The sequence below is a fragment of the Parasteatoda tepidariorum genome, chromosome 5 (assembly GCF_043381705.1).
Source record: "Parasteatoda tepidariorum isolate YZ-2023 chromosome 5, CAS_Ptep_4.0, whole genome shotgun sequence".
Classification (NCBI taxonomy): domain Eukaryota; kingdom Metazoa; phylum Arthropoda; class Arachnida; order Araneae; family Theridiidae; genus Parasteatoda; species Parasteatoda tepidariorum.
In genome coordinates, this window is record NC_092208.1 from 83571489 (window position 1) to 83597599 (window position 26111).

The 26111-nt window shown below is 31.3% G+C and overlaps 1 protein-coding gene across 1 annotated transcript in view; it reads left to right on the plus strand.

Annotated features, from left to right (window-relative positions):
• LOC107437837 (rifampicin phosphotransferase) overlaps positions 1–26111 on the plus strand; it is a gene marked incomplete in the record, with an annotated part of 597639 nt that overhangs the window by 444942 nt on the left and 126586 nt on the right. The window contains 9 exon segments of the mRNA XM_071180697.1: positions 14526–14563; positions 14695–14822; positions 15758–15828; positions 16766–16830; positions 18154–18301; positions 20243–20360; positions 21393–21493; positions 22933–23004; positions 24943–25049. Of these exon segments, the coding sequence (XP_071036798.1) occupies positions 14526–14563; positions 14695–14822; positions 15758–15828; positions 16766–16830; positions 18154–18301; positions 20243–20360; positions 21393–21493; positions 22933–23004; positions 24943–25049 (848 nt within the window).

Below are 26111 nucleotides of genomic sequence, written 5' to 3' on the forward strand. Positions count from 1 at the left end.
CTGCTACAGGAATCTCTAGGATTGTTTTTATCTTTAAGATGTATTTTGCAGTTTCTAAGTCGTCACATTGAATAAGGAGCGACCCGCTTTTTTGGAATCTAATACTTTTAATTTTTTTTGTCGGTACAGAAGCATTTAGGTCTGCTTTAAGGCGTACTGGTGAGGTCTGAGGTATAGCACTAGATTTTTCTTTTGCTTCAATATTAAACCAAAAGTCTGCTGAGCCGTTGTTTTTAGCATGAGCCAAAATATCTTCTATGGGCTCCTTGGAGCACCACTGGTAGTCTAGGAGATTGGTCATTTTGACCAGATGGCCCCCAAAAGGTAAAGAGTAAAAGTGGCTTACCTGTTTTTTGGTAATCCTGAAATAAGGAGGGAGATTTTTAACATCTAACTATAAATGCATGGATGTTCGCTTATTATCCAACAAAAAAAAATGATATTCAGAAAATAATAAAAATTCGAAATAGAAACTTAAACGTGGCTTTTCTTTAGTCACATTACTCTCGCTAAAACCTAGTTATTAACCAACTGACTTCATGAAAAAGCTTCGGAAAACATCAATCTCCAATTGAAAACTCCAACTCTAACACTACTACGATCAACACAGTAAGTTTTAAAGTCGACACGTCCGAGCGGACCTTCGATCGATCTGAGAAAACTCTTTTTTTCTGCACAAATTTAGGCTCCACAGTGATGATGACATTTCACTTATCTCTAGAAACTTACAAAAAATTTTAAGTAATAACATTTTGAATTTAGCAGTCGATGTGGTAGCTAATACGGGTTTCTTAAACATAAAAAAGTGGCGCATCACAAAAGCCATTGAATTATTCAGAAGAAGTGCTGGGCGCAAAAACACTATAAATTGAATTTACTAACGACAGAATTATACATTAAAAGACTACCACTCGTTAGTATTTATTCGCTGTCCGGAGCAAGTTGGCATGCCCATTAAAGAACTTCAGGAACTTTTGAAAGACGAGAAAATCATCTCATTACTCATCTCCCTGCTCCCAGCCCTAAAGACATAGATGAGGAGCCTCACCATCAAGCCTGCTATATCTTTCATAATGCCTTTCATTATTTTATAGCATTTCAGGTTCTTCTCCGAACCACCAATACAACTTTCTTATGTATGTCCCTTTGGGATATTTCATGATGAATGGGATAAGGGCCATTTAGGCCTCAGATGCCCAGTTCTAAAACAACGAGCGAACGAAAGTTGGCATGCCTAAAATGCTATATATCTATTCATTCTGTATTTCCTATAATAATGATCTCATTAATATTGTAATTATTTTCTGAATAGAAAGATAAAAACACAAAAATAATTAGGCACTACTGATATATTTTTGCTGTTAAATAAATAAAATCTCATTTGCTTTTTATGTATTAAAATACGAAGTTTTGATCTTATTAACTTTTATGAAATAAATTCTATCATTTTAGCATACCTGCGGGTTACCTTATTAATCCCTGTGGAGACATGACTGTAATAAATGATATCGATATCACCGTAAAACCTTTCAGCTCAGTTATTTCAACGCGAAGTTTAGAAGCCAGTTTTTCAGCTGGTAAGTTTTTTTCCTCCCTTTTTTAATTTTTTGTGTGGAATCGGACGATAAGATTTATAAATCAGATAGCTTTAACTTTTATAACGCTAAGTTTATATTTGCATCAATTTGGCTAGTGTCTTTTTTTGCCTCCGATTCTCTATTTTGAAACATAAATAGTGGTAAATATATTGTTTTATTAAAATATTTTTTTAGACTGTCGGCTGTCTATCCCTCTATAATATGTATAACTTTAAGAGATTATTAAGAAAAATTATTGTTGAGCATTTTTTCTTTCAAAATATTATAGGGATGCCCTACAAAGTGGGTGGAAGTATGTCTCAAGAGCCTATAGTTCTATATAGTGGACAAGGATGGAGTGGTTTCTTAGAATTGTTTTTTGTCAAATTCAACTTTCAGAATAAAACTGGATATGGATTGTTTCTATCAGGGTAAATTAATTTTATTTAAAAGAATGCCTTATAGATAGTCGTTCTAAACATACATGGGAACGTTACTTTTAAAAAGTAGCGAGTAAAAGTACAATGACTTAAATCAAGAGAAAAGAGTAAAAAGTTTTGCTTTTAAAAAGTGATTGCTAAAAAGTACAAGTACAAAGCAACAAAGATAACGATTTTAAAGTACAATTTTCATACCTGACAACTTTTACGCATTTGGCGTAAAATTTCATTTTCATATTTAAAGTGGTAGTTAATATATGCTATTTTTTTTCCTAAAAACTTAATTTTTAAATGATTTTGATCACCACTATTCTTAAAAAAAATTAAGCACATATATTAATGTGCGTTTCACTCATGGTTGTCAGCTTAAGTTTCTTCAAATACAACGTATTTTTTTGCTTAAAATTGAAATTTTAATTCCGTTTTAATACCACTGGGAAAAATGATAATGGAAAGGATTAAAAGTTGGCAGGTATGAATGTGAGCAAATCTAAAATTTAAAGCAATCATAAGTTTCATTGAAAAATGTAAGAGCAATTTATTTTTTTTTCTTAATATATATATATATTCTCTTTTTGGTTGTATAAATCGTTAAATGGCAATGAATATTATTTTTTTCAGTTCTTAAACGAACATTACATTTAAACCTGTTTTAATTGCTTTTATTTTTCTTTAAAAAAATCAAATAGGGAGGTGTATAATGAGCCAGCGAAACCAAAGATCCCTATACTTCACACTCTTTATCCTAAAAGTAAGTAGCTAATTAATTATAATTTCATTTAGAAATGAGTTTTATACGAAATAAGAATAAATCAATAATAAAACTCACATTTGTTTTAGTAAATAATTACTTTAGAATGAAAATTATAATTGTAAATTTATTATTTTGTTTTGTGAGTTTATCAGCATAATTTTGAAATTTAAAAGATGAATGAGGAAGATGAATAGATCATACAATACCTGTTCTAACATATACTGAAATACTAGTTCTAATGACTTTTTCCATTTCCTGACCATACATTCAATCCTTCATAGCTGCCAACGGTCGTTGAGAAATAATTTTTTTAGCGTTTCAGCGTTTTAGTTCAGTTTAAAGTTTCAAAAACATATTTAAAACTACCACGACGAATCAATAATTTAAAAAAATATGCAGATAAGATCAATTTGCAGGCTATAGATGTTATGTTTGTAGAGGTCTTAACTGTTTTGTTTTTAGAAAAACTTTTCCAACCCTAATTTGGTTTTTACTGCTACTTTGTAAAATCTTTTCAACGACCATACAAGTTGGCAGGTATGATCCTTCAAATGAAGGTATGTCCATCCAGTTTGTGAAGTTTTTTTTACAAAAAACTGTGCAAAAAGTTTTTTTTTGAAATGCTGTTTTCAGTGGTAGAGAACTTAAATAGACACTCAGAAAACAAATTCTAATTCTGAATCTATATCTTAGTACCTGCCACCGGAGGCAGGCTGGATATTCACATGATATCTAAATTGTTACATTTAGTGCTTGCAGTTGGTTTGTTCACTTAGTAATACGGGAGAAGAAACGGGCTGGGACCACTTACTCTGTTGTGGGACCTTTAGTGCACTTCACAAACTGAGTTCGCAAAGTATTGGGAAGCAAGAAAACTTTTAGGGCAACGATGTCGGTCTTGTTTTGTCCTCTCATATACATATTTATACTTTTATATCTTTATATTTTTTAGATATTTGTGATTTTTGCTTTGCCATTGGAAACAAATTGAAATTTTATATTTTACTCATTTGATTCAATTATATATGTAGTGGCGTGCAAAACTCTTATAAGTTTATTAAATATTAATATACATCCTTTGCTACCACCAGAAAAAAATATATTCTTTAACCAGTGAAATTCTTTACGAGCTTAAGGGTATGATTTTACTCTAACTAATAGATTTATCAAAAAAGGCCTTCTCCAGGGCAAAATAACTTCACTATTTTATCAATATATGTCCATGGCACAGCAATCGATTTTAATTGATAATTTTATAGATTCTTCAGTCACGCTCATTGGCACTCTGTCGATTCTATACATCACACTCTAATAATTACTAACACTGCATTCGCAGCCCAATAACCAATCATTTACTTGCATTCATTTTATGATTTTGTAAGCCAATCTTTTCTTTCAATTCCTCATTAAAACTATTACAAGACTAAGTATCACATGATGCAGGGGTAAAAGGCCTTTGTCAATCAAATGACTATGACATAATGAAGATCAATCAATCAATCAAATTACTATCACATAATGGAGAAGGGAAAGGCCCCGCGAGGCCAATAGGCCCATATCAATCAAATTACTATGGAGGGTATGATTAGAAAGACTGCACCAACTATTACTCTTTCTGAGGAAATATTTCCCTTTCGTTGTTTTTTCTAAATGATATGCAATGATGGATAAAAATCTGAACGACTGAAAACTTTTTAGTGCGAAATTTAAAACATGCGTCTGTTTTTAGCATTTATCTATAGACAAACAATATTTAACAATACAAGCATCCTTTTAAATATAAAATTTATCATGATTCAAAATCAGTTTTTTTTTATCTAAAATCATTCTGCTGTTACATTGTAGAACTAAATTTGCGGCCTAAGGAAAAAAACTTCAGCAGAGTTTAAATATAAATATTTTCAACTCTTTTTAGTATAATTTTCTTTTATTAATTCAGTAAAATGTTGAGTAAAAAGTTATTCATGGTGGTTTCTGTTTAAGTTGATTCCAAAAGTGAAAATGAATGTAATTATTTTTACTTTAGAAGTACCTTTGACAGTCAAGTTCACCGACGAGATTTCTCAATTTGGAGATATTTCTGGTGGAAAAGGATCATCTTTGGGAAAGTTGACCAAACTGAGTCGAAAAGACAAATCAGTATGTACAGTAAAATATTCTTGGATTTCATTTTTTTTGTCAATATTTAATTTGCTATTTTAACAGCTATTTGCTGGTGCAAAAGAAGAAAAATAGGACATAAAATCTAAGGTATTAAAATTTTACATTCATATCTTTCAAATGATTAACACATGCAATGTAAAATAGATCTTTATAGATCCAAAATGATAAGGTCACAGTTAGTTTATATATTGATCAGTTTCTTATTGATAAGCCATCACAAAATGGAAAAATTCCTACCTGCCAAATTCTCCTAGTTGTCGGTCATAAGAAATAATTTTGTAGCTTTTTGTTCCTTTATTCTTAAGGTTTTCAACAAAAACTAATGATTTCAATAGCGATAAATGTATTGTACGAAATTTCGATACCTATAATTGAACTGGGCTTGATTTTGATACTTATAATTGATTTCGATTACTATAAGGAATTCTGTTCGATTTTGATAGTGATGCATGAATTATGCTCGATTTTGATGCCCATAAATAAACAGTTCCAAAAGCCCTATTACACGGTCTCCAGTAACTCTACCGATACGGAAAGTTCTCTTCGGCATCTTCGGAACTTCGGCATCTCTCTGTCACGGTAAAAAATTTCCGAAGATATTTCTCTAATTTGAGCTCTTTGGTATGTGACTCTCGAAGGGGACAACTTGTAGTTTCCACCTGAAGTACGTTTAAAATCAAGTAAACCAACAGTGGAACGAGAAGCTCTAGTTGAAAAGTTAAAATTTGAAAGTTTCTTTCATAAATGGTATTATATAGTGTTCGCCTTACTTTATTTTGCTGGTTCGTTAAGTATTTGCAGAAGTGGTCTGAACCTTCTTATAAATTGAAAAGTCATTTACTTTAGCCCATTTGAAAGATTTAATTTAGCTTGTTAATATATTTTCGCTAATTTAAAATATGAAACATGATCATCAAGCCTTGTCAGGTCTATTAACAGTTAGTAATCCATAAAAGCTCTTTTAAAACCTCCCTCCTTCAGTCGGAGTCATTGTATATATGAACATTTTTATAGTTTCAAGATGTTCCCTTCTTTTGGAATATGCTCTATAGCAGGGGTGGCCAACATGCGACTCGCGAGCCATAGGCGGCTCTTTGAAGGATTATTTGTAGCTCTCGATAAATGTACCCGAGTTCCCTTTTCATTTTTGTGCAATTATATTTTTAAAAAAATTACTATCATTCCTTAACGAATCGACAAATATCACAGACCTTCCGCAATTGGCAGTTTTCATACGTTTTGTTTCACCTGGCTTCGTTGTTAAAGAAGAATATTAAGATTTATTAGCACTTCAGGAGTCAAACTGCTGTGTCGATACTAAACATGCATTAGATTCCATAATGAAAACTTTTGATGTGCTTCTTAATAAACTTGTAAACATTGCAACTGATGGAGCTCCGGCAATAATAAAAAAAAATCGGTCTTATTGGGATTTTGAGAGATGATTCTCAAATTCTACAATTCATACCGAGTCACTGTATAATTCTCCGAGAACATCCCGTTACAAAATATTTAAAATATCCTGATGCTATGAAAACAGTGTTACACATGGTAAATTACATTCACACCAATGCAAAAAATCATCGACAATTCAAAAATTTTCCTAAAGAATTAAAGGACGAAGAACTTCCAAATGCCATTAATTTCTTTTGCGTTGTTAGATGGTTATCTAGCTACAACGTATTTAGGTTTGTTTGATCCGATAACTGCATTTCTAAAAGAAAAGGAAATACCCTATTCAGAATTAGTGACGAGTGGTTACAAGACTTAATGTTTTTAGCTGATGTCATGGAACATTTGCAAACACTGAATTTACAATCGCAGGGGAAAGATAAAATAATATTTACTCTCACATCGTATATTTAGTTTTCAAACTAAATTACAACTTTTTCAAATGGATATTAAAAACAAAACATTAGTAATTTTCCTCGAATTAAAAAAAATTGTTTCAATATTAAACAAGAAAAACTCAACGAGTATATAAAAAAGCTAGAAAGAATATTGACGGAATTACAAAATAGATTTCAAGACTTGAAATATTTTAAATCGTCTCTTGATTTTTTTCTGAATCCATTTGAAATTTATGTAATTTAAGGTGAGTGTTTTTCATTTCCAATATAATTATGACCCAAAAAGCATCGGGAGAAATAGAATTAATAGAGATGCAAGAAGATCAAGCTCTACAATTTAAATATAAGTCGACGTTGATTACTGAATTTTGGAAATTTGTTCCAGAATCGAAGTATCCTGAATTAAAAAAGACTGCTAGTAGAATTATTTCAATATTCGGAACAACGTACTTATGTAAATCATCTTATTCCACTTTAAAATTCGTGAAATCCAAACACTGATCAGTATTAACTAACCAGCATCTCAAAGAATTGCCGAGAAGTGCTATCACCAATTATTCACCGAATTTTAAAGAATTATCAAGAGAAGTAAAATAAATATGTTAATTTTTGATATTTAAATTCAATACACATATTTTGTACTTTTATTTATATGTTTCCAATATATTTATTTTCTGCAGAAAAAATTTCATACCAATCTTTTAAATACGTATTTAATTGTGGCTCATGAAAAATTTCAAATTTTGAAAAATGGCTTGACTATTAAGGAGCTTGATGGCCACCCCTGTTCTATAGCTTCAAGATATTCTCTCTTATAGCGTCTATTTTCTTCTGTCGGAATATGCCCTATAACTTCAATAGATGTCTTTCAGTCGGATTATGCCCTATAGCTTCAAAATATTTCCTTCACTCAGAATATATTCTATAGCTTCAATATATTTCCTTCAGTCAGAATATGTCCTAGACCTTCAATATATTTTCTTCGGTCGGAATATTTTCTACAGCTTTAACACGTTCACGCCGGGAAAAGTGAAAATACTGGTACGGAAAAAGAGAAAATACTGGTAGAAGAACTATTTCAATATTAAATAATATTCGGGAGAAGTTAATCTATTCTCAACAATAACAATTCACTGTAAGAAAATTTATCACGGCGAAGAAGCAATTTAATATAAAGATTGCATCCTTTAAAAACAATTGGTAGTTATGGATTTTTATTATTTCCGGAAAAAAAACTAAAAAATGAAATTTATTTGTTACCCGTTTTTCCTCCGGTGCGCCGCCAAGATGAGAAAATCTAGAGTGACCCACCGGTGGGTCACCCCGGCTTGAACGTGTTAATTTCCTTTAATCGGAATATACCTTATAGCTTCAAGATATTCCTTTCATTTGGAATATGCACTATAGCTTCGCGATATAACCTTCAATCGTAATATTCTTATTGTTTCAAGATATTCCCTTCTTTCGGAATATGTCCTGTAGCTTCAATATATATCCTTCAGTCGGAACATGCACTATAGCTTCAAGTTCTCTCCTTAACCCTTTCGCGCCGACTGTCACAAATACGTGCCAGCATAAAACAGTATCAATCATGGTAAAAAGATAAAACTAGTAACCAAAGTAGTTCCTTAGCAGTTTATTTGTGGGCGGGGTTATAATTGTTTGATTTATTTAATTCACCACTACTTTAGTTCGAAATACAGTTATTAGTTATACTTCGAGCTAACAAAAATTATATATATATGATTAAACTAACAGTAATTAAAGTAAAAGCAACGTAAGTCTGTCAAATTAGCAACGCCTACATTTAAGCTAACGTTTTTTATTTATTTACATCCAGATTCTGATTTTGTAGGAATGCTTTTATGAATCATCCGTCCCCAAGGTGTTAAGAAAGCACAATAACGTCTTTTTCATCAAATAAAAGAAAAAATCCAGTGATTCTTATGATATTTATGAAATTATTTTAGACATTCCGGTATATGGGACGTAATTAGTAAAAATAATAATTTAAGTTACAAAATCAGACAAGGAAATGTTTTTTCTCGGAAAAAGGAACATGCATTTGTTTCAAGATCATGATCCTCAAAATATGGGAGTTGGCCACAATCTTGAAAATATGGCATATTATAGTTTGGATAACATTCGAAAGTTCGGGAACATAAATGTTAATTTATCTTCTTGCGTATTTCGTCCTAAATCATGTATATTTTAAAGGAATAGAGCACTTTCTAAAAATAATAATAAAATTCGTTCAAAGAAAATTCCGTTCAAAAATTAGTTTTTAACTATTAATTATTTTTTGCCTCATTGATTAAAAATAGTTAAAAAAAATTGCATTGCTAGGTAATGAAAACTTTTTATTTCATTTAGAACAACGTAATTTAAAACAAAGTAGGTTGAAAAATTTCAACAGAATCGGTTCAATACTTTCTAAATAACACCGAAATGTGCTTGATTTCGATATTGATGAATGAATTGTTTTGATAACAATAAATGAGTGGTGAGTAGAAATGCTAGAATTATACTCATTTCTAAAATCAGTATTGCATACTGTTAGTTTTGACAGTCGGGGACCATATGACAGGATGGGCTAGGCAATCCCATCTTTTTAATCCTTTGACATTTTAAAAAAAGAGATTTTTTTGTCCCGTTTATGATTCAAAAGGACAAAATAGGTCACAAATAAGTCAAATATAGTATTTGGGATTTTTTTGACAAGCGGTTATCAATTTAGGGGCTGGGACATACATGTCCCGACCGCATGTAAACTCTCTTTACATACATAGTATCCCCAAGAGATTTTGAGCGAGCTGATTGGCTTTCTCGGCATTGCCTTCTGTTACATCTTTTTGTAGCTCCTCCCTAATAATATTTCTCCGTAGTTCGTTCCCAAAATGTTATAGTGAGTATAAGAATTAAGCAAGGCAATTAAATTCGATTTCAATGTTATTCAATAAATTAGAGGGATATTAGCTTCATTAGAATTCATGCAAGTAATAATCATAAATTTAACGTACAAAGCATTTCTCATAAAAATTAAATACAATTTTTTTTAAATAACTAAACCAGTTATTTACCTACAAACAAATCTTTGTCCATGAGATTTGGAAGTTCTAGAATTCCATTTCGTATTGGTAAGTTCCCCAAATTCCATTACCCACTTGTTGCAATCGTCTAAATTTAGAACATTGCTTTTAAAGGTAATGGTATTTGAGGAAATATTTCTTACTTCATTTTTAAATGAAGAAGGTAGTTTCTCTGTTGAAAAAACTGACATTTCAAGTTTGTACACAAAAGCTGGAGTATAGAAATCACTCTATGCTGAAAATAACAAGCATGGCAGAATGAAATAGCCATACGTCACAGATGGCGTTGCTGAGAAAGCCAATCAGCGCGCTCAAAATCTCTTGGGGATACTATGTGTGTAAAGAGAGTTTACATGCGTCCCGGCCGAACTTAATAGTGGGATACATATGTCCCACCTGTAGTGATCGACTTACTAAAAGCACATCTGTCATTCCGAAAAATTTATTACATGAACTTTTTTCTTACACGGTATGATACAGGGTGAAGCAATCTTTGCATAACCCGACATGGCACATTGGACAACTCATATTTGTTCTTTTTTCTATGTTCATTTGAGAAAATATGAATGGACATAACAATCCCAATGAAAAATACGAGTGGTATATATGTGTCCCAAAGAAGAATGCTAGTGGGATATATCTGTTCCAGCCCAAAATTACAATGCTATTTCATGCAAGAAACTCTTTAACGCCATCTAGGGGATATTTGACACATGAAACGCTTATCCTTATTTCGACTACGACTGGGACATATTGCAATGAGTTTCTAAGTGCTTTTCACCCCATTAGTAATTGTTAAACACTTGTTGGGACAAACAAGTGTTTAACAATTCCCGTTAGTAGCCAAAGGGTTAAGTTAGCCCTTCAATGCGCCATTTATTTCTAGTAAAGGTAATTTAAAGTATTTTTGAAATTGAAATTGTTATAAGAATAGTAATTGATATAAGAAAAAAAATTTGGTTTATAAAAATACCATTTTTTTGGTGGTAAGTATATTTAACACGACCTATTAGAAACTTATTGAATTTCATTTTTCTTCGTTTATAAAATAATTTTTATAAATGCTACAATCTCTTCAAAAGGATATATACATTTTATAACTTTCATACGTTTTCTTAAACTAACAATTGGTCACCAATTTATTCAAGCGATCTTCAAGAAAGCTGAAGTTATTAACAAGCGAAAATCTAATTTAAAAGCGTTGAAAAAGTTAACCATGGACTTTAAAAATTGGTTTTAAGTATACCTACCACGGCTTTAGAAAGGGTTAAAATATACATTGTAATTACTAGCATTTAATGCTTTTTTTATTAAAGATAACAAAATAAAATATAAATTTACTTTCTGCACCCCAAAACTATTATTCTTATACAAATAAATCTTATCTTATAAGAGTTACTTGCAATATATCTTGTATTATAAATAAAATAAACTGCAAATACGATGTTAGACGTATTATAAATAAGATATATTTGGAATATTTCTTATAATACAATCTTTTAATGTAATCTTATATTATATAATATTTCTTAAACAAATAAATCTAATATTAATTACATCAAAATATTCATATTACATATTTATAGACTGATTTGGCATTTAAAATTTATTTGGTTTTGCAGTTTATTGTTCCAAAGGGGATCGTTGTTACAACAGCTGCTTATGAAGAGTTTCTGACTCCTGATATACTGAATGCAGTGAAAAAATTAGAAAACGTTGCTTAGTGAGTAGTGAGAAGAGTTTAATTTGCTCATTTCGAATGTTTAAATTTTATCGCTAAATTGAATCGGAAAAAAACTAATTTATATGTTTATCAAAATTCATTTTTCAGCTTAAAAAAATAATAATTGAATAAATAAAAAGAGGGAGAAATTTTACTTAATTGCCATTGTTCATCTGGAAGAAGGAAAAAGTTTTCGCTAATCACTTAATTTTAAGATAAATACTATTATGACTGAAATTATTATACGCGAGTAACTTTACAATTAAAATTATTAAGTTATTCTCTTAAAAAAATTATTGAGGATAGCTAAAAGAACTGTAATTAACAGAACTTATTAAAAAATCTAGATATTTTATACTTAAATGAAAATATTGTTTTACCACTTCTTTTTAATTTCACGTAAAGCATTTTTCTCATATCTTCAATTCATTCAATAGCACATTAAAAATATATATTGAGCAGCACATAGATAGTTATGTGATTGTTAATAATAAGCAATGGAAGGGCAAATATGAATAAGTCTAAATTTATCTTTTTCAGTTTGATGTTTAATATAAGCATATTTTTAAACTAGTTCTGCATCCATATTTGAGGAGTGGAGATTGAGAAGGACATTATTGACTACTGCATTTTTAAAATCAAATTGATATACCAGAGTTTCCAATTGCCCCGGATTTGACAAATTATATTAAAGAACTGTAGAGAATCATTCACGCAATTCCTTGATATGTCCATCCATTTTTCCACCTAGGCGAATTACCAACCCGCCTTCCTTACCAGTCGAATATTGAAAACCTTGTACTATCGTCTTTTACGAATCCTGAATGATCTGAGAAACTACAAGTGGTTGAAACATGGTGCAGCAAATGGCGCACAAAACTACACCCGCAAAAGTCAATTCTTAATCATAAATAGTAAGAAAAAACAACAAAATACTCCCCACATTTATCTCTTTAATACTGAGATCAAACCAGTGAAACACGTTAAATACCTCGGCGTCACGATCTCATATAATTTAAGCTGGAGTACTCACTTAAACGACATAATCAAAAGAGCCAGAGGAGCTTTTTTTGCACTCAAAGTTCTCCTGCATAAGAACTCAAAGCTTGATCTAGCAAATAAAAGAACTATCTATATACAAGCGATTCGACCAATTCTTACGTATGCTTGCCCAGCCCTCACTACTATAAGCAACAACCTAAAAAAGAAGCTATCTACAACTGAAGGTAAATTTTTACGCATAATGACTTGCGCCCCAAGGGCGATTAGCAATAGATTACTCAGAAAAGACTTAAACATTGATGATATCAATTGCTTTATAGCTAAATTGACCACAAAATTCTATATCGACGCAAAAACATGCACCACATCAGATTTCAATAAACTGTTCGATATTGATATAATCCGTGATAATTCGAATTTCAGCCCAATTACCGCCTTTTTATGCTCAGACTGCATACTATCAAAATACTATTAACTTTATCATACAACTCTACTCAAGGGGATCTCCCCATTCCAAAGATGATTTTCACTTCAAAACTAAAGATTTACTTCTTTGAGGACTTGATTTGTCGTTACAACATACTACAACTTCAAAGATATTTAGGACCTCCCAGAATACGACAAAACAGAATCGATGAATCGGTTAGTGGCACTTTGCGCCAAACGCCGAGATAACCCCAATATCCAGCATCCAGCATCCAATGATCTGAGTGGCTAGGCATGATTCTTAATCGCCTTCACGAGATCATCACCAAACAAGACCAATTTTTTTTAAAAATCCTCAGTCAAAACTGTAGCAGAAGATCTCAAATTTCTGTTTGGACGCTGCTTTCTTTTTCTGTGTGATCGTAAAACTAGTTAATTAAGTGTTACCTTTTCGGCAGTATTTACACACTTCCGTGTTAGAAACAAACCTGCATCTGTGACAAAATTCTTAATTAAATTTCGTTTGATATTGGTATTTTATATTTTATTCATGCTAATTTTTTTAAATCTATTTTGAGAAAGTTTCAACCTTAGAGTACCTGCCTCTTAAATGAATTCTGAGGTTTTTTCAATCCTAATTAATTGTTTCTTATTCCCTCCATGAAAATTAGTTGCTTCACTTAGTTCGGAAATGTTTTCCCATGTTAGTCTCTACTTTTAAAGAAGGAGGAGGGAGAAATAACTTCCAATGCAGTAGAGTAGATCGTCACCAGTAGAATTATACTACTAATGAATTTACGATTCATTAGCTCGAAGATATATTTTAGTGATTACTGGTGGAAGAGTCCTTACAATATGGGTCATAGCTTAAGAGCGTGCTGATCCTGGATATTTGTAATTATTTTGTCATTGATTTAAGAAGAATTGGATGCAAAGCTTGGTAAGTAAAAGCTGTTAGTTGATAGCACAACACTCTAAGATCTGTGAACAATGTAAAAGAAAACAGAGAAAATCATCAGAATCAATAATCAGCACGAAAATATTAAAATGTTGCTACTAATTTGGAACAGGAGGTATTATTTGTGAACTTAGAGGGATTTGTGAAAATAAGGTCTATAAAGCAAGTCCTCATTCAGATTGCATAGTAAGTGTAGAGAACTGCAGGAAGCATCATTGAATTTTTTCACTGATTTAATATTCTGATTAAAGTGTATATAAGAAAAATGCTAAAAATAATCAATATCACTAACCTGTACAAAGCTATTCAAGAGTTGCAACTAATTTGGGACAGAGGGAGTATTATTTAATTTGTGAACTTAGAGCTATTTGTGAAAGTGAGGTCGATAGAGCAAGTCTTCATGCAGATTGTTGAAGTGCAGAGAACTGATTAAGTATTGATGATTTTTTTTACACCCACCTAATATTCTAATTACAGTATACCTAAGAAAAATACTAAAAATATAAATAAATTCTTAAAAATTTATCCTCTTTCAATTTCAGTGGGAATACTGAAGGAGAAATAAAAGATGAATGTGAAGCGTAAGTAACAAGCTTTAATTATTTTCTCTAAAATTATTTTTAATATGCAAGTTATTAGTTTTTCTTTTAAGAAAAAAGGCTCTCAAGCATTATTTGAGTAAGTAATTCAAGACGTTTGTAATTTTTTGCAGTGTTGCCAAAATCATTTTAAACGCAGCCCTGCAGAACAAGATATCGCAGAGTATTATGGAAAATTTGAAATCTGTTTTTGGAGATGGATTTAGAAACTATAAATTTGCTGTTAGATCATCCGCTACAGGTATTTCCTTCCTTCCTTTATTTAGTAAAGCTGGGCATCGCGCAGCGGCCCCTATCCCTTACATCATGAAATTAAAAACATTGAGGTAAAAACATTTTGAATTTAGCAACATTAGGGTAACTACAGGTATTTGAAATAGCTAAAAAGTATTTATAGCGAATTTTATGCATAAAAAGTGGTTGTTTAAACTTTACATTGCAGACGGACTTTTCTACGAACTTCTGCTCTTTCGTCAATTGGTTGCTGAAATAATATCTCTGGAATAAAATATTTATCAGTTTAAAGCAAACACATGCGGATACAGGAACTGACATGCAAATATTTTAAGATTAAAACGGAATTATATGTAAAGCACTATTACTAGGTTTGTAAAAATATGCTTTTAATTAACCAAAACCTGTCACGTAAAGCCATTAAATTAAAGGTTTTCATATGGAATAATAGCAAGTCAATGTATACAAAAAAAAACAGTTTCAAGTGTTAAAGACTTAAACGGAAATTATATGTAAGCACTACAAGCAAAATGATAAAGAAAAAAAAAGAATACCTTTAATTAACCAAAGCCGAATACTCAAAAACAATAAATTAAAAGCTTTCTAAAATGTAAGAAGTGTTGATAGAAGTGTTGAAATACATGTGGCAAGTTCTAAAACTAAACACGAAGAAAAAAATTGCTATTAATTGACCGAACCCTGTTATATGTAAAAACCTTAGATTAAGAAACTTTCATATGAAAAAAAGACAAGTGAAAATAGACAAAAGATACACGAGGCAAAGTCAATGCAACTTTGTTAAAAGTTAATGCGAAATTCATTTTAGCGAAAATATTTAGTCATGTCTTTCTTTTTATTTCTTTTAAATAAATACGATAACACTGAAAGATTGAAATATCAATACGCCGTTGTCTTCCAATAAATATTTTTTTTTTCATTCAGGGGAGGATACCGATGTGATGTCAGCAGCTGGTCAAATGGACACATATTTGGGAGTTCAAGGTGTACAAGAGGTAATTTAAAATTCTATTTCATGATTATCGACAACGTTAAATCTCAATTTTTTATTTTAGTAAATACTGTCATGCAATTGAAAAAACAAAGTATTTCCTATAGAATACATTTCAGGAAAAGGGGCTTGATGACTATTTTTGCCGTTTATGTTCAATACATTTGAGTAAATAACTTATGTTTAAATCATGTTCGTTATACAAGCGGTTCCCAATTTTTTCGGCAACGGTACCCTGCATGATCGAGCATCTTTCGGCCAAACCCCAAATTCATAAATAAAATTAGTAACTGTGGAAAAGAACTAGCAAAAATGAAAATAATAATGAAATGAAAATTACTGTGATCATATTCAATGTGAAGAATTAAATGTATTCAGGCATCGTTTTAACAATACGGTACTTGAAATTAAATGTTTTATTCAAACAGTTAATTTTGCGGGCCTGGAGTGGCATCTATAGAGTAGTTCTGAATTTGTTTTTATTGTTTTATTCATTAGTCTAGAGATAAAAGAAATTGTTGTAGCTTGTTTCCGATAGGTTTCTCCCACATAAAAGTTTTTACACATTTCTGCACACAATTCTTACTCACTGAGCTTTTTTTAAACGGCTAACCAGAGAATAAACTTGGTAAGTTCAATATCTTACTTTTCCTCTGTTCGTGTTAGATTGTAAAGGATTTTTTTTACTTGAAACCCCTTAACCATAGTAGTACTTAAAAAAATTACAATAAAAATTACCTGTTGAAACAAAATATTTAATTCCGTTTCCAGAGTTGGCCCTTTTTTATTTGATATTACTAAAATAGTAGTGCATTTTTCTTAATAAATGAGTGCATAAAAATGAGTATAAATATACATATAATTTTAGTTTGATTTTGTATTTATTATGCAATATTAATACTATGCAGATTTTTTATGCAATATTAATTGCTTTTATGCAGATATTCTATGCTGTCAAAAAATGTTGGGCTTCTCAGTTTGGACATATTGCTGTTGAATATAAAAAGTAAGAATTATATGCCACCTACATAGCTACCAACTCTTCCGGTTTTCCAGGAAGATTTTATTTTCATATTTAAGTGGTAGCAAAACTCCTGTTATTCCATTCAACTTTTAGAGTTAAAATAATATTTATAAATGAGTTTGACCACCACTACACATAAATAATTGCAACAAATATATGTAAGCCTAATAGTCTTTACGATTGTGAATATTAACCTGGCTAAAATATAAATGTAATTTTGAGTAAGATTGTTTTTTGGTAATTGTTTTACTACCACTTAGAAAATACAATCTCGGAAAAAGTGACAGTTGGCTGGTACGTACTTAGTTTTAATCTAAATACACATACATTTACACATACCCTCCGACTTATGAGGATTTTGAAAATAATTCTTTCTAGTGGTAGCGAACCAAAGTAGAAATTTTTAAAGCAAATGGATCTCTCATAAAACTTTTATCAGAACTTAAGAATCTAGCCATATGGCCTGCACTTTTATAAGTAATAGTGGAAAAGTTATGCTAAAATTAATTTTTTTTAAATATTAAGACATTAATTTTGCTACCGTCTGAAAAGAAGATTTCTGAAACTACGGAAATTCCGTAGCAGTTGGAGGGTATGCATTTACATACCTGCCAACATGTACAGCCGTTGAGAAATAATTTTCTTAATACAGCGTTTTGCCGCATTAAATCTTGAAGTTTAAAGTTTCAAAAAAATTAATCTACCACAACTAATCAAGAATTCGAAGAAAAAAAGTTTGATTAAATCTGTTGGCCAATACATGGTTCCCGCGGCTCTTGAAAAGTTTTCTAGTGGTTGTATATTTTAGTTAATGCTAGAAGATATTTCTTACTTTAAGAAACTTGCAATAATCCCTTTCGGAAGTATCCCACCAATACTTTTACTCCCAACATAACTGGAAGCAGTACAACAGTGTAAACTCTTAGCCTGCTTCTTGATTCTGTATTTCTCTCACGCTGACCACTTATACTGCCAGTATCTTAGCTGCTCTACAGATGAAACCCTTCTTAGCTCTACTACAGATGAAGGTGTAAGGTACCAACTTCGCGGGCAGGGATTCTGTTCTCAACTTCAGTCTATATCTAAGCTGATTATGCTTCATAGATGTCCTAATAGTTTTGTTTCTAGAAAATTCTTCCAAACTTAATAGTCGTTTTGCTATCCCTTTATAAAATCATTTCCAACGACCGTACGAGTTGGCAGGCATGTATTTGATATACCTTAAGGATGAAATGTATTATAATTATTTTTGTTCTCTTGATTGATTGTGTACATATTTTGTTTAAAAATTTATATTTATTTTAGACAGAATGGGCAGATTTTGAATTCACCAATGGCTGTTGTTATACAAGAGATGGTTGCTTGCGAAGTAGCTGGAGTTATTTTTACTTGCGATCCTGTGAACAATAACCCGGATGTTATTACAATAACAGCTAATTATGGCTTAGGAGAGGTAAGATACAGTATATCTGTTATCGTTAACTTGTAGTATCTGTTATTTAATAGATTAATTTGGTATTTTATGAAATAACTAGTTATTGAATAATTTAATATACTTTAACAAGACAGTTAAAGCATATGAAATTATTGAATTCTGCGATTAACTAGGTTTCCTATTGAATAACGATTACTTGATCTATAAAGTATAAGATACGGTACTCAGAAGTTCTTTAAACTTCTTAGTTCTTGCTGATTTCAGACAGTTTTGAACCGCTTATAGCTGCTTTGCAATGACGTGTGTGTGCGTGTACGCTTCATTTCGTTGCTTTTAGGCGTAGAAATTAGACTGCGTATTTATGTTAACCTTTCATATCTTGGTTTATTAACAATTTTTTTTCCTTATTATTTATCAATTAGTCATCTGCAATTCGCGATCGCAACGAACTATAGGGGGCGTTGTTGCATGAGACGAATACCTGCGATTTCTATATGAACAGTCATTCAGTTACTCTGGAGACGCCTTTAATGTAGCGTGTAGCATTGTAACGTTCCTTCTTTATTGTGGCTTATTAAATTTAAAAAAGAAAAATGTTTGATATTCTTTCTTATGCNTTCTGAATCATATTGCTTCAAACATTCAAAAATGCAAGAAGTATGCATAAACACATAATGTTATATCATTTAATTTTTCAGAAAAAGTATTTTGACAAAAATTTTTAATCTAAAAATCATAAACTAAAATAAAGAATTCATAGGATAAAAAAACGATTTTAAAAATTCCTCATATTGAAATAAAAAAACTTCCGTATTGTTTCTCTTTTTATTCTTAATCAGACGTAAAAAACCATTTTGTAGAGAACTATCATCAAATGAGAAAAAAAAATATTTACAAGCAAGTTTTTTATTGTAAAAATTATTACACTTACCTGATTTATAAATCCCAAGTATTCCAAAATGATATGTTCTTTGTTTGAAAACATTATTCTCAAATAATAGATATATAGTTTATCCCTTCATTACTTTTAGATAACATACTGCACAGCAAAATTTAATAATTGTAAGATCTTGATATGAATTTGAATATGTAGCTAAAAACGAAATAGCTGAATTCTAGTTGAAATTATTCTTTCAAAACTAAGAAATACTTACCAAGAAAACGATAAAAATTAATTAAGAATCAGCACAAATGGCACTATTTCAAGTAATTTGGATAATTTTTTATTGTTGTTTTCCGAATTATATGGATACAGAAATATATACTATTCTATAACGAAGAAGAATATTCTATAACTATTACAGTTCTGTACGTTCTGAATTCACATTTATTTATTAGAATGACGAAAGCAATGTTGACTTCACTTTAATTTGTAATGAATTGAAGACAGAAGAAATGCATTTTACCTTAATACACACATCTGTAACAGTATGCGATAGCGAAATCGGAAGTTATCAGTTGCAAGTTTGTTGATTATAGAAGTTGAAAATTATTCAGAAATTTTTCTTCAAATCTTCGGCGTGTTCTGGGTCTGAAAGATATCCCAATATTCTGGAGAGTTTTTTCAAGTTCTTCGGCTTTTCCTTAGGGAAATTTTGATTTTTATTTACTCCTAAGAAAATGGCGTCTGATTCTGCCAATGGCTTTGATGGAACTAAATGAAAACGTGATAAATTAATGTCTGATATTTTAAGGCTCCCGCTAGAGGGCGTACTCGAGCGTTGCGATCGCGAATAAAGGGATAAAATGTATTTTTTTATTTGTTCTCTTCTAAGGGATCATCTTTCTTCTTTTATTGACTCTAGTTCATAACAATTTCAGTACTCTTCTAAAGGGCTCTCTCTCTCTGCTTTTATTGACTCTAGTAAACTAACTATGCATGATAACTAGCGAATATTCAGTAATATTTTTTTATAACGAATTTTTGAAAAATATTTCTGAAATATTATTTTTTAAAAGACTGTAGTTTCTGGATCTGTTGAACCGGATACTATAATGCTGGATCGATCTGATAACGAAGAAATAAAAGTGAAATCAATAGTTGTTGGCTCAAAACATCAGAGAATTGTTTTAAAAGGTATGTTATAATAATAATTTATGCAAAATATCTCTTTAGAACTGTTGCTTAAAAATATTTGCTGCTTACGCTTGCACAAAAGTTTTCAGTTAAAAAAATTATCTTAGGCTTAAAAAACTCCGTATGATTGGTTTGCCAAGCATAAAAAATAAAGTTTTGGTTCTGGTCGTCAAGTTCAGTTAGATGAATTAAACTAACTTTTGAACTGAAATTTTTGCGTCGTATGTCCAGAAAACTTACAGTGAAAGTGTGATGCTCGCGCAGTTCAAACTTCTAAGAATATTAAAAAAAAATTTTAAAAAAATGGAAAAAATTTTGCCTTCCTAATACAAACTAAAAAATTTAATGTTTACACTTTTCGACTCTAAAAATTATCCCTTCAAATTTTGGAATCCGATGAAACAGGAACCGTCATGGCTCAGAAGATAGAGCGTTCGTCTTCCAATAAGGTCAACCGGTTTCGAATCCCAACCATGGCTGGTCAATACGAATTCCGCAACCGACTAGCACCGACCACAGTAATGACGTAAAATATATTTAGTAGTAGACTCAGTAGTAGAAGGATTGTGGGTTCGAGTCCCTTTGTGGTAGGAAGTGTTTCGTGATTTTTCTCTCAATTCATCGCAAATGAGGGTTAGTTCCATCAAAAAAGTCCTCCATGAAGGCAAATTTATCTCAATGCTTGATCCAGGAGTTGCCTTGTCTTCTGGATTGGGTTCAAAATTACAAGTCTATGAAGTTGAACATTGGTAGTTTTAAACCCGAAAATATGGTCAGCTGTTCAACAACGATTATAAAATAAAATCCAGTGAAACGGAAGAGTAAGATTTATCTGAAGAATTCATTAATTAATTCCAAATTTAAAGAAAATCTATGTTATGTTTACAATTTTCGACTCTTATAAATATTCCATCAAATTTTAGAATCTCGTGAAATGGAAGAGGAAGATTTATCTGAGGAATTAATTAATTGATTACAAATTAAAATAACCTATATTTACAATTTTCTTATAATTATACCTTCGAATTTTAGAATCTGGTGGAACGGAAGAGGAAGATTTATCTGAGGATGCTAAAGCGACAACTTGCATAAACGAAGAGACTGCTATAGACCTCGCAAAATTAGCTATAAGAGTACGTGTTTAATTTATTAAATAAAAATTTGTCTCATTGCCAACGCATTTTACGTTAACTACTGTTTTCTTAGAAAAATTAACTACATCTACTTAATTTCCATTCTTGCCAACTAGTACGTTTTTTGCGAAATATTTTAGAGAATGGTGGACATTTAAAAACCAAAGCTCTCAGATTTTTTGGTAATTTTGCAAGCATTTTAAAAGCCTCACCTCATAAGATTTGCAGTTCTGAGTTGGATGAAAAGGAGGATCTTTGCTCTTCGCTCTTATCATTGGTGCTGAGAGCAAAGTTGAGTTGAGGATGATGAGTTGAGATTGATGATGATGATGTAGGAGTAATGATACAAATAAATCATAATGAAGAAACTTTTAACTAATTTGCATTGTTCCGAGAAATCAAAGTACATAATTTTGTGATTCCAGCACTTGAGGAGATGATGATAATGATGAAGATAAGAGGCAAAATTGTTGTGGAGAATTGGTTTAAATTAACCCTTTGCACTCGACGACCTTTCAAAAGTTAAAAAAATGGACGCAATCACTGAAATTTTGAATGATGTTTTTACAAACTTACCATATAATACCCGGAGATCGCTGAATGAAGTGGTAACTAAACGTTAAGAAGAAAAAAAATTCAAAATTAATGTGGTGGGTAGCTTACAGGTGACAGTGGTGACTGACAATCACCTCTCGAGTGGAAAGGGTTAATACTGGGCAGAGTTTGTAGTTTTCCCAGAATTCAGAAGCAAAACAATTTGTGGTCCCAAAACTTTTGGGAAACCAGACTCCACTTGGGAGAAGAACCCTTAACAGGCACACTATTTACACTCTTTTCCACAGGCGATCAGGGAAGCTTTACCTGTTCAAATTTCAAAATTGGATAAATTAACGTACATGTGAGGATTGTGGGTTGGGAGCTGGAATCATTTAGTTAAACTCGAAAAGAATAATAGGTTTCTTAAGAGATTTTCGTGTTAGTCATAGCTGAAAAGACTGTGAGAGCATGCCTGCCAACTACTACGCTTTCTTCAAAATATTTTATAGAGTAGTAGACATTTAAAACCTCAGAATTTTCGGTATTTTCGTCATTATTTTGAAAGCTTCACCACTGGAGAACTGAAACAAAGTGTCGTTGCAAATGAGCTCGTAATTTATTTACGTGTAGTGGTGAGGAAAAAAAAGTTTAAATGACAAAAAATCATACATTGGAACATTAACTTAGCTATCACTGGAATAAATTTTGACAAAAAGCGTGGAAAGTTTTCAGACGTGTGAGAGGAAAGAGGAGAATCCCCTATTATCATTCAACTAACATCAACTTAGCTACCACTAGAATTAGGTTTTTACAAAAAGCGTAAGATGTGGGCTGCCTTGAATATCATGTTACTCAGTTTTTGTAATATCACTTTATCGGTACTATTGCTTGTTTTTTAATAGGTGGAGAAATTCTATCACTCATCCCGAGACATAGAATGGGGATTGCTGAACAATAAAATATATCTTCTTCAAGTAAGTTGCTTGACCAGTCTATTTTTTAAATGTCCCAAACCACAATCTATCGGGATTTGTAACTATATCTATACTTCTGTAATTAAGTAATCCTTTCTACATGACCTTATATGTATATGCTTAAATTACTTGTGTTTAGTGGTGGACAAAATTCGTGTAATTTCAAGTCTAGAAATAAATTTTTTTACCACATTTTTCGGTTCGGGGGGCAATGTCTGCAAATGGGGTATAATCTGGTCTTGTCCGAAGAAACCTTCATTTCCTTGAAATTGCCCGTATGGAGTCTTACTTCTAAAGAAGATGGCTGTCATTGCCCCGAAGGGTTAGACTTCTACCGGTTGGTTCGGGAAAGGTACTTTTTCCCCTTCTGCCACCCAAAGGTAAAAATCGATGGAGGTGTTCTCCTATCGACCACCCGGAGACGTGCTCTCAGGGGAGGGGGGGGGGCCTTACAGGCTCCCTCGAGACCAATATAGCAATTAACAATTAGCAGATATAGCAATTAACGCCAGAATACTTTTTCAATTGTCAAGTCATTCTGGCTGCACTTTTTGAACCCGCCTCACCCCCAGAAGAGGTCCTGTATACTCTTCAAGTGGCAGAACTCGCAATACTCATTCTCCAAACTTTTAGAAATATTAAGCACTGCCGTAGACAAGACAACGACAACAACTTTTTTTCAAAAATTGATATTCACTTAAAAGCAAAATGTTGGATTTTCGCAACAGTATTCATAAATAGGTTTAAAAAATGTAAGACCGGTTAAGGGCAGTCTGCTTTTAACCGCATATTCGGTATGGATTGAAGTTCATACAGAAACTTTGTACGTTAATTCTTTGATTCATACAGAAACTTTGTACGTTAATTCTTTGATTCATACAGAAAGCTTGTCGAAACATTTATCCGATCTGAATAAAAGATAAATAGCTGATTTCAATTTCTTAACTCCGGTTAATCATCTCAGAGTTGAAGACGTCGATTCACCGGAAGTTTTTTAGAACGAAAAATCAGTTCCTTTCTTTGAAAAAATTATAAATTGAAGATATATTACCGAATATGTCAGCTTCTCCAATCTTAACCGCAACTAGTGGTACTAAATTTTATTCTTATCTATTTTATTTCTGGTTTAGCTTTCTTATTTACTTTGATAATTACTAGATATAAACAATTTAAACAAATACATTTGCATACGTACCAAATTTTTATCTTTTCAAAGATGATTTTCCCTAGTGGTAATGACATTAACATTTTAAAAAAACAGCAAACTGCATATATGTATTGCTTAGCTTAAAAGAGCTTAAACACATTATTGTATTATCATATTTTAATTTATGGACTTATTTTATTTATATGAGGAGATGGTCCAAATCATTTTTAATTGAATTCATGAATTCGAGATATAAATGAAAACATGTATTATATTATTAATTTAAGTATAATTTTTTTGCAAAAAACTAGTTAAAGTTGACCCGATATTCGTGAAATGCAGTTCTCAAGGTGTTGGTGAAATTAAATGAAGCTTACCTTATTGGTTAACGAAACACTTTAAATAGTATAGAGAACTTTTACATTCGGATTGCTTCGTATTTAAATTTGCTCACTGGATTGGTTAAAATGATAGAAAAAAAATTACCTGCAAACGAAGAGANAATTTAATTTAATTTAATTTAATTTAATTTAATTTAATTTAATTTAATTTAATTTAATTTAATTTAATTTAATTTAATTTAATTTAATTTCAGTTTAGGTTAGTTTAGTTTATTTTTGGTTAGTTTAGTTTAGTTTAGGTTAGTTTAGTTTAGTTTAGTTTAGTTTAGTTCAGTTTAGTTTAGTTTTGGTTAGTTTATTTTAGTTTAGTTTAGGTTAGGTTAGGTTAGTTTAGTTTAGTTTAGTTTAGTTCAGTTTAATGAAATAAAATTCAATTCAATTCAATTTCAGAGCCGGCCTGTCACAAGTGGAGGATCACTTACTGAATTTGAATTGAGGCATGAATTCAATTGCGTTTTAAGGAGCGAAAGAGATTATTTTACTGTAGCTAATCTTGGGTAAGTGCATGATAAAGTTATAAGCAATGGAAATGTAGAAATCAGAAGTTTTGATTTTCTCAAAGAAAACACATACAATGATTGAATTTGTTTATATTTACTTTAAACTAAACTTTTTATTGACCACTTCTAAACACTAAGGGACGTAACTTAATTTTATACTGAATGCCTGAAAATCTGCAACCAATTTTCTACTTCGTCACTTTGTAATTTTACACCCAAATATATAGACCCACTTTTTCAAGCTCACTGATAGCATTTGGTTTATACAAATCAAATCTTCTGCGATGTTTTGCTTTGTATATCTGAAAAGCGATATTTGAAACAATCCATTTAATCCAGTAAAGAATTTCTCCAAAAAAAATTAAATAAATAAAGATTATAGAGTGACCAGGGTTCATCACTTTTACTATTACGACTGTTTCTTGAAAACTCCGGTGTATTATGAAATGATGCCTTCCTGCGAATAATATGCTATTTTTATAACTACTGTGAGGTTTCAACTGTTACTCAAGTGACTGGTCAAGTATAGCCCATCTAAAGCCAGCGCTACCAACGTTTATTTTGAAAATGGTACAAAACGGGAATATGGAGAAAAGCCACAGTTTTGTGAAAAAGACCTCATTCATTTCCATATTGTTTTGATTCTCACTACATAAAAATAATAAAAGTCATAAAGGTATTGTTTTTCTACAAATATTTTTTTAGTTTGATTTGATACACACATAATTTAATAGGGTAGTATTTTTTTATTTTCAAATTTAGTGGATAACAATTGTAAAAAATGAGTGAAAACAATCCCACGGACAATGCGATGGATTTAAGGTTATGTCAACGTACGTCTCTTGTGAATATCAATTGATTGTTAGGTTTTCTCTTTTGAAATTACATTATGACGCATTCACACACATTATTAATGCAAATACATTTTCCATAGCGAGACGATGAGGCAACCACAAGCACTTCCACTGGTTCAAGAGGTTCACGAGGGAAAAATGCGCAATATTACCGTTATTACAGAGCGCGGAAGCAAGCGGAGCAGATAAAAAAGTCGTTGAATGG